The sequence below is a fragment of the Lutjanus erythropterus genome, chromosome 10 (assembly GCF_056507025.1).
Source record: "Lutjanus erythropterus isolate fLutEry1 chromosome 10, fLutEry1.hap2, whole genome shotgun sequence".
NCBI classification, from domain to species: Eukaryota; Metazoa; Chordata; class Actinopteri; order Lutjaniformes; family Lutjanidae; genus Lutjanus; species Lutjanus erythropterus.
Window position 1 is genome coordinate 18156382 of NC_139326.1, and position 15231 is coordinate 18171612.

Consider the following 15231-nt stretch of genomic DNA (forward strand, 5'->3'; position numbering starts at 1 on the left):
TTGTATGAATTTGAGATATTTGTGATGTGGATTGATAAATCAGTTGAACTATCCGTGGTGCTGAAATAGTAGATAGTTTTGTAATTGTCCTGCTTTTGTCAGTCAGATTTGTCTTGGATATGTAATATTCTCTAAACTAACTTTTCAAAGACAAAAAAGTCACCCATGAGCTTGTTAGTTGCAGACTTTTGTCAGGTATCTTACTTTAATTACACCAGCCATATGCAAATAAAAGATTAGCTACACCTGTAGAGTTTTTAAATTCAAAGAAATGAAGATAATTATTTACAAACGGGTTTTCAACCATTGGAAAATAATTTCTGAAAATATCTGGCAACATGGGACTGTTTTCTAAACTGGCAAAAATGTTCCATCCACTGGGCCACAGTAGACCCTTTTTTGACATTTTGACATGTAATTGCATGAAACACACGGTAATCAGTAACATTAATCATGGCTGCATTCTATTTAGCTTTGCCACTTTGAGCTTCTGGGTGTTTTGCATGTCCCCTTGTTGATTTGGCTTACTTGAACACTAACTGTGCTGTAATGTCATTTGATAAACTTGTGCTTTTTCTGCTATGAAAAGTCAACATGTCTGGTCTGTCTGGTCATATTACAAAGCTCACTAAAGTGGGATCATATTTTTTCATATTCATGAAAAATCTGGATTTACACAGAAAGTTATTTCTGACAACTGGTATCATTCTGGCCTGGGCTCCTCATCTTTCTTGGCCTGGCCTGTGATGGAACATATGCAGAATATAAATCAGAACAGCATGGGAGACATTTTCTCACCAGTTACATACATTATTTGTCTGTATTGTGAGATGTGCACATATGCAGAGAACATCAAGTTACTCTTGTAATGGAATTAACATATTACTCTGCCTACTCTTATTATGATGACCCACTGGCAGATGCAGACATAAAATAGAATGCTTTTCAAAATGTACACATTCACTGGACGAAATAAGAAAACTACTGCTGACATTTTTTTCTCCTGCTGATGTCTGTTTCTCTTTGTTCTTCACAAATTTGTTGTAATTATCAGGATGACGGCTCTTATAATGGTCAGTTAAATTTGTAGTGTTGAAGGAAAAGTGATTTGGCTCCTTGCTGAACTGAACAATCATTGCAAATAGCAACTTATCTGAAATGCATCAAAAAGCACCCACACAGCAGACATACTTGTGTAAATGAAGCATCATATATTTTTATTTTAAGGCCTTTATTGGCCAGTGACATTGACACGCCCATGTTATCATTACCTAAAATAGACTATAACAGGAGTTCCCAAACATTTTAATTTTAGGGTTTGTTTGAGAGGATTTTCTCTTAAAGAATCCCCCCATGAATACTTGAGGAATAATGATCAAACTAAGATCACATAACACTACAGTCAGTCAAAATCTCCAACCCCATTTCTTCCTTTGTTGTTGAATTTTTCCAAAAAAATGTGATAAAAGTTAAAATATTCTCTTACTCTTTTGGTTGGGGACACGCTAAAATCCACCCAAGGGCCTCTGTTTGGGCCCCAGTTCAAAAACCACGGGACTATATGAAATTATAATAATATGAAAAATACAAATATTATTTATATTATTTTTTCACTGGCAGAGTGATAAGTACACTTGCCATCATCATCATCATCATCATCATCATCATCATCATGACCATTATCCTGGTCACCATCACTATTTATGTAATAATTTCCTAATTTTGTTGCAAACATAGAGAAAACTGCTGGTAATAACGTCAAAATCAATAAGTTGTAGAATTAACATTTTGTTTGTTTGTTTGTTTTGTTAATGGTTATGACTCATAAAATAAAATAAATACTGAAGTTAACAGAGCTAAACTGATTTTTTTAAGTATTAAAACTTAAACTCAAAGTGGATTACATGAAACAGGGTTAATACAATCCTGGATTCTGATTGGTCACTGTTGAGACCGCCCCACTCGTAAGTACGGAAGTGAAAGTTGTAGGAGTTCACCCTGCTGTCTGCTGCCTCTGTGCAACTGTGCTGGTAGTGTTAAGAAACAGAGAATAACATCCTTCAGGAATGTCTCTGTCATTCGAGGGAAGAGTCGTACTTGTCACTGGGGCTGGAGGAGGTAAAATCATCACGGAAACGTGACTGAACGTTAGCGAGGCTGTCATTGTTGCTAACTGCACTTAGGTTTTGTAACGTTAGCTTCGAATGCTAAAGTGCTAATTTCGGAGATTAGGTAAGAATGTGAGCCAGATTTTTACAACAGTCAGTGCATGAGTCTTTCTTTCTGTTGCATTAGCACAGCAGTTAATCTCGCTATGTTGCTGGTTGCTAACACTGGCTAAAACAGCTGCCAGTCATCAGTCGTTAAAGTAAACAACCTTAGACGACAGTAGCCTGATGAACCTTCTAGAGACAATGCAGCATATTTGTTGATATTACTTCTTGCACATCATGCACCGTATTGATTTGACTTGCAACAACAAACTTTTGTCAACCTTGTCATTTGAAAAACACCAGGAGCAAAGTACACATAACGCAACAGCACATTCGCATGTCAGGGGAAGTGTGTCAAAGGGCACATTCAACAACATCGCTACAGTGGTTGTTCATGCAGGCGTTTTATTCTGTAAAAATATGCATAGGGTTTTTACTCACTTGTCTTTCTTTGTGCAGGCCTTGGCAGAGAATACGCACTGGCCTTTGCTGAAAGAGGAGCCTCAGTTGTAGGTAAATAAATTTCTTAATTTTTATGCCCCATCTACTTCATTTTTGTAATAGTGGATATAATGTGGTGGGTGCAACCAGGCTTTGAGCTTATGCTCTTGAACTTTAACTCTCATAACCTCTGTTGATGTTTTTTTCCTTTGCCATGGAGAGACAGACGGCTCAGTGTGCATGTTGACATTTGTCTCAGATTTGGATATTCTTATGTCATGATATGGCATAAGTATTGTCTTTTTGTGGTTGTGAAGGTTGTATTACAGTCGAGTGATTTTTTTTAAACTCACCAGTCGGTTCTAGTTGATCTATTATTTGCCTTCAACCTCTTAGTTATTTTATCCGCATTACTGGTGATTGGGCTGTTTATCAAAAATCTTATTGTGTTAATATTTTGTGAAAGCACTAATAGCGATCCCTGCAATATTGATATTGATTTATTTAGTAAATAATATTGGAATATTTGATTTTGTCCATATCACCCATTCCTGATGGTATGTTATTTTAGAGAAATGTGTATATCAAGATATATCATCTATTGCAGACAAGTCTAAAAATATTGAGACATTATTTGTAAGCCATTTGCTAGACATCAATTTCATGAATCAAATAACCTTTTTCAGCAATTGCATGTATCTCAGTGATCTTTGATTCATGTGATATGTGCATGAGGATGATTCAAATCTCCAGTTTTTTACACCTGCATGGCTCACTGTTACAGATGGCTGTGGGTTTGGAGATGTCCTGATTTTGATTGCACTGGACTGTTATTGGCACACATACTGATCTTATTAAGTCAATCAGGTATCAGCCTTGACATGACTGATCCACAGTAAATGTAGGGGTGGGCAATATGGACAAAATCAAATATTACAATATTTTTGACTAAATACCTTGATGTCAGTATTTATCGATACTTGCAACAATATTGAAGGAATGACTTTTGTTTTCACATATTTAATGAGATTTTTGAAATTTAATCATCAGCAATGTTGACATAATAACTAAGTGGGTAAAGGCAAATAATAGAACAGGTAGAACAATCTGGGTAAATTCAGAAAAAATATATCAATTTACTGTAATGCAGAATTTAAAACCAGAAGATAAAACTTGTCCCATATCATGATATACATCTAAAATCTAACATGATATCTAGTCTCATATCTTGATATAGAGTTAATATTGATATATTGCCCAGCCCTGTCTTGGATGATCTTAAATTGATTTTAAATGTAATTTCCTTATAAAAATAGCCCCAGTTTCTTGGAATGTCAGTAGCCATTATACCTTCTCACAATCATGGCTCCTACAGAAGAAGATCTGCTTTCTGTTGCTGTTCTGAATTAAAAAGAAAAACTTAAAAATGATCTCAGTTACAAAGATTAAGTGCTAATTTCATTGATTGTTATTGTTGTTTTTAATCTCTTAATTGTTCCTGTTGCTTATCAATTTATTTGTCTTGTCTTGCCCTGCACCTTTACCTTTTCACACTGTGCATTTTTACCTTGTTTTAGCCATGTATTCTTCCTTTATTGCTACCTCCCACTAGCTTTCTTTGATGATTTCACTTGCGTCACTCTTATTGAATGTCTGTACCTCTGCACTATTGTAAAAGAGGATTCTCCCTCAATGTGTTTACTGAGGATTTAAATAAAATAAATGGAGATTAAATGTATCATTTCTGCTGCCAGCTATATTTATTCAGTCACAGTGGGCGGCAGAGTCAGATTCAGTGATTGAGAGTCTCAGCAACCACTTACTTAATATTCCTAGTTTCACACAGTGAGATTTTAAACTTGGTGGGAAAAATGGTATTAAATTGATGCTCAGTTTATGCAGAGATACAACGATTTGGAGTATTGAAAAAGTTGAATCCATGCACTCCTAGATTTAGGGGATTGCATCCCTAGATTTAGGGGATTTAGGACATAAATTATACCTCAGAATAAGCCATGTCATAAAGAAATGTGTATTGCATTGACTGCTGTTTAGACCACACAGTTGCAGGTGTTGGCATAAACATTTTGTCCTCCCAAAAGTAACAGCTTTCCCTGCTGCCTGGATGGAATTTGCCCTTGAACTCTGACAAGGAATCAGCTTAGCTGCACTCTTCTCCTAACCTAATCAGTCGTGGAGAATTGCAGAACTCACCCCATTATTGCTAATCTTTTTCTTCTCGTTGCAATAAAGTGAATGACCTTGGGGCAGACACTAAAGGGGGTGGAAAGAGTTCTGCAGCTGCTGATAAGGTGGTGGAGGAGATAAGAGCAAAGGGAGGCAAGGCCGTGGCAAACTATGGTGAGAAGTTTGGACTCTTCTTGTCTTAAGTCTTCCCTTGTACATCATATCCCTATCTGCTTTCCCTCTATTGCTTACCTTGTAGTATTTATCTTATGCAATGGGAGACTCAAAAACAATACTGATTTCTATCAGTCCAAGTAGCTCACTGATGAAGGTACCCCCCACACACACCACACACACACACACCACACACACACACACACCCTTGTGCATTTCACATGTGTAAGAGAAAAGCCTACTTTTAAAGACATGACAACACTTTGATCAATATATTTCATGACTTGTGGATTTGATTAAAAGGTATCAAAGCAAATAAAACAAACTATGCTGCTCAGAAATCAATAACAATGTAACTTTGAAAAGGTGACTCAACATGTATCATTTCACAACATAATCAGCAAGGGCTGTAACTGACTATTTTTATTGTGCACACAGATTCTGTTGAGGATGGAGAGAAACTGATCCAATCAGCACTGGATGCATTTGGAAGAATAGGTGAGTATTTTCTTTGTGTAGAGTTTATACATTTGTCAAGTATTTCATCATTGAATTATTTCAATTAAATGATCGTAAGTGATGGTAATTATCTAACTAAATCTGGTAAAATATCTTTCTGTCCAGATGTTGTTGTAAACAATGCTGGGTAAGTAATCTCATCATCTGTTTTTAGCCTCATTGATTGTAGTAACTTGGGCCTCTATAATAATGTTAAAGGGATATTTTTCAACCTGGCCCCCATTTTCTCATGTTTTTGCATCTAAGAGACTTAAGGGGACAACAATTTTTATTCAGTTCAGTCGGTCCAGTATTGAGCAAGACTGCTGCAGCCAGCAAAAACAAAAGTGAGCTGCAACATAATCCCTCAGAGCAGCTGTCGATTGTCCACTAAAGGAAGTCCACTAAAAGTGCTTGTTTTTGCCGCAGACAGGCTCAGATTATTACTGTAAGTTCTGACAACATTATGGAAAAGATTGCTACAGACCACTTAAGATTCTTTTGATCAGTCGGAAATTATGTCTTGGCTGATCTTTCTTCTAGGGGTGTGCCATATTCTATCATTCACAATATATTGTTGTAATTGAAGAGCAAGAAGCACTTGCTTTTGCTGTGACAGCAAAAGAGGAAAATACAACTAACTAGCTTCATCATTTCGAACAGAAAAATTGAGTTGGAGGACAGGCAAAAATCCCACAAGGAGAACTTAAGGAGAACTTCGCTATTCTGAATTCTAAAATATCTTTTAGTATTTTGTCATCATCAATAATATTGTTATCACATATTATTTTAGGGCCATATCACTCACACTCCACTGTTCCTATCATCAACTTTTTTGGTTGAAATTAGGCATGGGCGATCTAGCCAAAAAACCCATCACGATAGTGAAGTTTCATATTGGTCGATATCGATAATTATTGATCATGTAAGTTGTGACTGATGATATGTTGTGCACTGCAAAGGGTGGAAGTGGCTGAGGGGATAAAATAAGTTTGTTGTATTAACACTGGGCAAGATAAACAAAATCAAGTGTCACATTTTTGACTTAATACCTTGATATTAAAATTGCAACAATATTACAAGGATGACTATTGGTGCTTTCACAAAATGGGAGATTATTTTATAAATAATCATCAGTAATGTGAGTCAAGGCAAATATGAGATCAGCTGTAACAGTCTGGTAAATTCTCAAAATGACATCACTTAACTGTAATGCAGCCTTTAAAACCAGGAAAAGACAACACTTCTGACATATCACAATATAACAATATCAAAAATCTATCACAATATCTAGTGTCATATCACAATACAATATAATATCATTATATTGCCCAGCCCTAGTTGAAATAAATCCTTAATTTGACAAGCAAGACATGAAAATGTTCTGGTTGTACATGCCATTCTCTCTGCTACTTTTCTGATCTCGGATCTCCCTCTCACTCCTCTCCTGATATTTTCACATCTAATGCAGTGAATAAAGGATTTACTTTAACCAGGCCACGATTGGTAGTGATTAAAATTATAACAATGAGAAGTGTCCAAGGTACTCTTGTACAAGACTGCCTTGGACCAGCCAGACAAATCACTCCACCACTTGCTGGGTAAGCTGGCTCATCATTTTCATTTTTGTTCCCACCAAAGAGCACCTTGTCTTACTGCAAGTTTAAACGACACACGCTGAACATGCCGGCTTTTTCTTCTTTTTCAGATGTGGTGACTGTCGGAACACTGGAAAGAGAAACTAAGACTTTTGTTGACTTTTACTTTCCTTCTGTTGATTTTGAATGAAGTTGACGATGATACAATTACTGTTCCTTTAAAGGGAGTCTGGGTAGTTAGGTGAGAGCAATGAAATAGCTGTTTCTTGGGTTAAAAAAATATCTTACTCTTTAAAAACAAAGGTCTATCTCTGTAGGGAGCCTTTCCATAATGTTGCTGGACACTTATAGTAACAATCTGAGCCTGTCAGAGGCAAAACAAACACTTTTAGTGGATGTACTTTGAAGATTCACAGTTGCCCATAAGGATTCCATTGCAGCTCAGCTGTCTCGCTCAGTACTGGTCCAATTTTAAAAGCTGTTGTCCCCATTAGTCACATAGACACATACACATGGAAAAATAGGGTCCGGGTTGAAAAACAACAGAAGTTACCCTTTAGGTTTTGTCACAAAGATTGAAAATACTAAAACACATTTCTGCTCGTCTTTGCCAAGGATCCTTCGTGACCGATCGTTTGCCAGGACGAGTGATTTGGACTGGGGTAATTAAATTATTTCTGATCTTTACACTCACTTTACCCTCATTAACTTCTGCTCCTACTGTTTATGGGGTCCTCTTGTATCACATTATTTCCTTTTGTTTGGCTCATAATCAAACTGAGACACCTTGCTATAAGTAGGGGAATACATTTGTTCCAACTTTGTTTTTTCCATGTACCTTGTGTCTTTAAAAACAGATGGCCTGTGAGGGAGTTTAAAAATGTACTGTAAACAAGATCTGATTCACAACGTTGTATCATAGCACCTCATTCCTCTTACTCTCCATTTCAGACCTGATTCAAAGAGTTCACTTGAGAGGCTCCTTCTTGGTGACTCGAGCTGCCTGGAACCACATGAAAAACCAAAAGTTTGGCAGGTGAGGAGCACGGCTACTAACAGCTATTGAGCTGCACACAAAGTGTGCCATCCTCCTATTACGTGGGTAGGATCTTTTTTAGCTTCAACAAAGTTGCAGTATCCCCAGCAGACAGACCATTGCTGGACTGTAGTCTAGAAAATATTTTGTAGTATAAAAGGCTGCGTAAGGCTTAATTCAAGACGTCAAAAAGATTTAAAAAGGTTTTTATGTGCCCAACTTTAAGGGGGCTCTTGAGGATATGCACTTGAAGTAATGAGTGTATAAAGCATGTCTGCCGTCATAATATGACACACATATTCTGACTCTGACTTTAGTCACTTGATGCTCCTTAATAGGTCTGGCTCCATTGGTTTCATGGTGTACAATGAAAAAATCTGCATACTAATAAAAGCCCAAGACAGCAAATTTAATATGAATATGTAAATCACTAAAGAATGAGGGAAATTAATTTGGTTATGCTGCACTCTGAGCAATTTGAGTACAATTTAAGTTGAGGACTTCACAAGAAGCAGGAGAGATGTCTGTGCTGGCATAATCTTTTTCTTTCAAGTAGCGCAGCATACAAAATTCAAATATCCACTTGGTCCGAAGTTGTCAAGTTGAAGGTGTTTTGCAACTCATCTGAGGTTCTTTACCTGTTGAGAATCCTCTTAAATGAGAGGAGAAACATTCAGTGGATAATTCAAATTGGCTTGAAGCTGTGAGGATGTATGTAAATATGTATTGTTCATGTTTTCAAAGCACAATCAGTTGCTTAACTGACATGAACAGACATCCAGTGCAGATTATGTCATGTTATTAACAACAAGCTTTCCTCACATATGACATTTTGACTTGCCAAACACTAATAATATTCATGATGGCAGCATTCTGGCACTGATCTGAACAGCCGCACTTTTCCTGCTATAACAAATAAAATATGTGCTGTACAAAAGGGCTATTGAGGTTTGCATGTTTTGAATGATAATTTGCAGAAGAAGGCCGCACAACCAGCCTTTTCTCCCTCGTTACTCCAGGTAACAGATGCCCTTCACAAGTGCACACTAGGTGTTCTACATGAATGGGAAAAGACTGGGGATCATTAATATTACTTGCATTTTTCAGAAGGTTTCATTACACTGAGCTCATGTAAAATTTTTCTTCAAATCTATATGTATTATTCTCTGTCTTATTCTCTATATGTATTTTTCTTTTCAAATGTCCTTGGCATTTCACAGTTGTGATGTTAGGTGTAGAGGTTAAAGGGGCACTTGCGGTCAAGATGCAGTATGGGTCATGGATACAGCTTTACTGGGTCACTAACTGGCAGGGTAAAAACTGTATTTCTTCAAATGCTTACAAGCAGCATCAAACGACAGAAAGCAGCTCTTATTGAGGTCAGTCCTTTGATGAAATTCAACACGGGAGACAAAAACTGTAAAACACAGCAGTAAAACACAGTTGGGGTGAAGAAATGTAACAGTTAGGCTACACCCACAATAAAAATGATAACTAGGCTCCCAACATAAACTACCAGGTTCTGAACATTTCTGAGACTACACAGTCCAGCACTAGGTATGATGTATGATGGAAAATGTGGGCCTTCACTATTATATTTTAGGATGAAACCTCGTTTTGAATCCATCCATTTGCCCTGTTTAAGTTGTTGCATAATGCTGTTAATACAAACTCAAAGTTCCATGAAATGTCCAGGGGAGTTCTTATTGGTTATGTGGTTATTCCTGTAAAGCAGGCCGATAGGGAGGGACTTTTCGCAGACACTTAGTGGTGTTTACAGCAGTGAATGGTGTATTACAGCCACCTGCCGCGCAGCTAAAGTGGTCCATGGATGTATTGCTTGGAGGGAGGGCAGTCTTTTTAGCTGACTCTTCCCAGACTGAGAGATCTTGGTGAATACGGCTGGACCGCGACTAACACAGCCTCCGAGACCAGCAGAGGTCAGTTTGACAATAGAGAATAGGCTATAGTACTGACGTGGTGTTGTGGCTGGGTTTGGTGCCCCGCAGTCTGGGGCTGGGTCACTGCTAAACGAGTAAGCAGCAGTTAACAGGGACTAACTAAGCTAAAATAAGTGAGCTATGCGGGGTTAGTTAGCCCTAGGATGCAGGGACTAAACCCAGCAAGAGCTCAACCTTGGTATGACCTTGGAGCTGTGTTCCCAGTCACGCACAGAGGCTGTGTTTGTCCTGGTGACCAGTCATGTTTACTGGGAGGCTGCTGAGTCTGGTTCTGTTGCCTACTAACAACAACTAACAGTAAAGATTAACTATTGTAGTATTGTTATTTATTGTAGTTAAATAACTGAGAGTTGAAGCTGAGCAGCCGGAGGACATCGGCGGGGAAAATATTTTCATTTAGTTTCATTGGATGAAAATTTACTTTTGTTGCCGAGTGCAGGATGAGTCATCAACCACTTCAAATAGTTTTGCATGAAAAGACAAACTATGAAATGTCATGAAACTTAGCAGAGAAAATCTACAGAATAACTTTTTTGTTCTCGCAGGGACAGATACTGGTGTATAGGTGACATACAGATCAATACACGTGAAATAAAAACACTTACAGGTTGATGTTGATTTCATGGCAACTTTAACACTCAGTAAATTTGATCATTGCTGTGGTGTATGTTGTAGATGTTTTACAATGAAATAAATACACTTCACATACATTTTAAATTAATGGTTTGTGATGTCCTTTATCAGTTTGTAAATGTTATGGCAATTCATTATGTAATTTTTTAAGTTCTGGCGCTGGGGAGACAATACTATATTATCAATACTACATGTATTTAGATGCATCTGCAGTGTCACAGTGTGAAGCAACATACAGGCAAGCAGTAGTAAAATGGAATAAATAGAATAAATCTTGATTGTCCACCAAGGTGGAAATTTGTCTTCGGCTCATCAAACACAAGAATCAGCAACAGCAATTAATAAAACAAACACATGGACACGGTGGCATTACTTATTAAACATTAACCGTTAAACATTAAAAGCAGTTCATGTCATGTTTCTCGCTTAAATCTCATCAGACACTTGGCAGAGTTAAGAATATTGATGACACTTGGGATGGACAACATCTTAAATTCATGGCACAAAGCGGCTACACTCTGTGCACCATCAACACGCCATTAACACGTCCTCTCACTTAGAATTCTTTGGACGAAGACCTTCTGGCTTGACGAAGACACACTGGCTCAGTCCAACTTTACACGTGCTTTGTATCAGGGAGCTGGCAGGGTAAAGTCTGGTCCAACTCTTAATATATTTCCAATTACCTGAGATTTAAATGTGAAAGAGGGTTAATGTTTGCCAACTGGAGGATCTCAAGCGATTGTGAAAACATGTATGTATTTTTGAAATATTCTCATTGAATTTCTTTTGGGTTTTGCAAATAAGTCCACCTTGCTAGAGGAGAGTAGTGAAAAAATGCAGACTTGAAGGGATAGTTTGGATTTTTTGAAGTGGGGTTGTATGAAGCGCTTACCGTAGTCAGTGTATTGCCTATAATAGATGGCGGTCGTCACGACTCCAGTTTGGAGAAGCAGCAGGAGTACCAGTGTTGGAAGCTTACCAATGTTCTACTGTAGACGGAGTCAGCAGAAAAGCTAATTTTAGCCACCGAAAAAATCTGTATCAGTTTAAGTGCCTTCTATCGTTGGTTTGCTGGAGAGGTCAGAAGGACCCAGATCCATAGCTTGCCTTGCCTGCTGTCTAGAGAGGTTGGTCGTTAGCACCCCTACCATGTGAGTACAGCTCTGCTTGTTACGTAAGGGCAAGTTTAAAATTCAATCTTTGTGTGCAGTCACCCTAAGCAAAGGTTGATGGTGTATTTAAAGGTAAAATCATGACAGAAAGAAATGAGAAGTAGAAACGTTCATGCCATGACTGTCCACGAGACAGACAGGATGGGAGCAGAAGCCAAGGTTGTGAAAGCAAAGCACACAGACAGAACTATCCTCTGGTCTCTCATGCACAAAAGACCGTTTCTGTGTTTGCTTTTGCTCTTTTAAGTAGCAACATTTTATCTAATGATCCTCTTTGAATGTTTTTTTTAAGCAACACATTGATAGTCTAAAAGGTTCCCCCTGTAATTGAATCATAGACTTTAGTGCATAAAAGTTATTGATTTATCCTCTTGTGGTATTGCAGTATACAGTATGAGTGTGCTGTGATATGGATCAGTGCTCTCTGTTGACCAGTGAGACGACATGATTCAGATGTGTCCCACAGTTAATGTAGCGTCAGTGCTTAACCTCATTACTTTTGTTTGACTGAGGTGAACTCTCTGCGTGAGATTACTAGCAAAACTGTATGTGCAAGACAGTGTGACTGGTGTGCAGAGGCTGCAAAAATACATACATTCTTTACTCAAGTAGAAGTACAGTGTAAAAGTAGATTCAACTGATTTAACTTCTTAACTCAAGTAAAATTGAATGTACAAATGTACAACTGAACCTCACCTTCGCTCCACGGTTGAGGCTCCCTTCATCTTACGTATTTTTTCGTCTTGTTACGTCTTTTACATTGTTTTTTTTGTCCTGTTATGTCTTTGTCCTTTTTCATCCTGTCATGTTTTTGTCGTTTTTGTCTTGTTATTTATTTAAGGTTGCTGTTCATCTTGTTGTTATTTACATCACATGCACTGATGGATACATCAAGGAATTATTTTTCTATGTGTTATTGTCACATCCATTTAGGTTGAAATCGGTCTTGATGTTGGGAAGGTGGTGCCACAGTGATGCAAAATAAAAATAACCTATAGGTGCCCTCAAATGCATTAAAACTAAAGTAACAAGCCCGTTTTGAAAATATAAGAACTAGAACATACGGATTTTTGAGTTAAAATATAGGAAAGTAAAACATTAACTTAACAGTTTAAATATTCAAGTAAAGTACAGATACCTAAAATTCTACTAAAGTACAGTTATTAAGTATCTATACTTAGTTACTTCCCACCTTTGCTGGTGTGCATAAATACATTTATTCCTGCATATTGCCTGTGCTCACAGTTGTACAAGTAAATGCAGTTCTGTATCTGTGATAAAGCAGTTGGATGGTGTGTGTGTGTGTGTGTGTGTGTGTGTTTGTGTTTGTGTTTGTGTTTGTGTTTGTGTGTGTGTGTGTGTGTGTGTGTGTGTGTGTGTGTGTGTGTGTGTGTGTGAGTGAATGGGCCAGCATCACATGACTAGATGCTTATGTGTGTACTCCCGTGTGCTTATGCATGCATGAATAAAATGTACCACTTGTATTCTGACTTGTTTTCTCTTCTTGTCTGTGGTCAGAATCATCATGACGGCTTCAGCTGCAGGCATCTACGGTAACTTCGGCCAGGCCAACTACAGCGCTGCCAAGCTGGGCATGCTGGGGTTGTCAAACACCCTGGCCATTGAGGGATGCAAATACAACGTCCATTGTAACACGATTGCTCCTGTTGCTGGTTCACGCCTCACAGAGACCGTCATGCCCCCAGGTAGGCACAAAGATTAGACTGCATACATAATTTCTTGCTGTGGGTCTGTATAATGCACACTTTGGTGATCCGCTGGGTCAGTGGTTCTCAAACAGGGGTCCGCGGCCCCCAGGTGTCCATGGCACTCTGCCAGGGGGTCCATGAAAGATTTTCAGATTCATTCATTTAAATTATGATTAAATATAAAAAAAAAAATCCATGGATACATTCAAATATATCAGTTAATAACTCTGGATTGCACCAACATAGATTCATCTAATGTAAGATTAGTAGTCTAATCAGAGTTTAGCAGTTTATTGACGTAAACTGATTCATGATGATTATTAAAGAGTGCAATCAATATGGAGATGCTTGCTTAACCAAACTAAAATACATAAAAATAAATTTGCACGCTGTTGGAACCTAATAAGTATGACAGAGGTATGAAAACTGTTAGGTTTCATTAACTAGCTGTTCTGCATTCCTTAACAAAACATTAGCTACATTGTTTGCTAGCTAGCTAAAAAGTTAGTTAGCCTATTTAGCATAGCTAATCATGATGGCTGGAGTTAGAAGTTTTAGTGAAACAGAAAAAAAATTACTTTAAACTTTTAATTTGGAAGTTTGGTGCAACATAATTTTAAGTTAAACCTTGATTGAATCTGGTTTAAAAAATATTTTTTGTTGTTGCAACCCAGCCTTATATAAATCTGACTGATAAATCTTCCACGTTTTATGTTGTTTTATTAGGCCCATTTTATAATTTTTACTGTGTATTTTGTAAAATAATTAGAGTCCTTGTTTTATTTTCTGTATGCACTAACAGTGAAATACACTCTCTTGATGTGTGCATTATGGTTGCTCTTTGTTAATATGGTGCAAATATTTTTAATACATGTCTAATGTGTGTCTGATACATTTATTTTGTGTTGTTCTGCCACATAACTAAGTAGAAGTGTTAAAAATAGGTTATGTCATATGGGACAGACATGAGGGATTCCTGCCTGAGAAGAAATTCAGAACCTGTGTGCTGGGTATGTGGGTGCACAAAAGATCCCACACGTTTTTGGACAAGCCAAAATAAGCAAATACATTTTTTTTCTTTTTTGTTAGAGCAGCTGCATAATGTAATGACCATGCAAGGTTGATTTACAAAATTTGAGGCAACAGCACTCCCGTTTGACATGCAAATTTGTCATCTAATATTCAGGAACTGTGTTTTTTTTCTTTTTTTGCTGTTCCAACAGCCATGATGAAATCATGCACCCTGTAAGTGCTTTAAAAGTTTTAATGTGTCAGCCCTTGATTTAAACAAGCGGCTTTGACCTCCTTATTTTACTGTAGGTGTCAGCCTTTGCCTCCAATATATTCACAAAAATGTGAGAAACATTTATATTTTTCATGTTAAGCCAGGAGGCAGTGCAGCATTGGATACCTACAGTGAACCCAATGAAATGTAGCTCAGAACAGCTCATAAACTTGGGATGTGTTCGATTGTGTGTGAACATTTTATCAAACAAAAAACTAAAATATCAACCTTTGAAATGACAGTTCAAAGGCAGTAATTTTTAGCATTGTCTGCTTCGTCTTTAAAAAGGATCTCATGAACCCATAAACACAAGGAATGGTT

At 37.5% G+C, this 15231-nt stretch overlaps 1 protein-coding gene across 1 annotated transcript in view; it reads left to right on the forward strand.

Annotated features, from left to right (window-relative positions):
- Nucleotides 1–1975: 1975 nt before the first annotated feature.
- Nucleotides 1976–15231, forward strand: part of hsd17b4 (hydroxysteroid (17-beta) dehydrogenase 4) — a 38259-nt gene continuing 25003 nt past the window's right edge. The window contains exons 1-8 of the mRNA XM_084728485.1: nucleotides 1976–2118; nucleotides 2673–2726; nucleotides 4908–5015; nucleotides 5454–5513; nucleotides 5640–5661; nucleotides 7727–7773; nucleotides 8063–8147; nucleotides 13435–13622. Of these exons, the coding sequence (XP_084584611.1) occupies nucleotides 2067–2118; nucleotides 2673–2726; nucleotides 4908–5015; nucleotides 5454–5513; nucleotides 5640–5661; nucleotides 7727–7773; nucleotides 8063–8147; nucleotides 13435–13622 (616 nt within the window). The 5' untranslated portion in view covers nucleotides 1976–2066. The remainder of the gene's footprint in view (nucleotides 2119–2672; nucleotides 2727–4907; nucleotides 5016–5453; nucleotides 5514–5639; nucleotides 5662–7726; nucleotides 7774–8062; nucleotides 8148–13434; nucleotides 13623–15231) is intronic.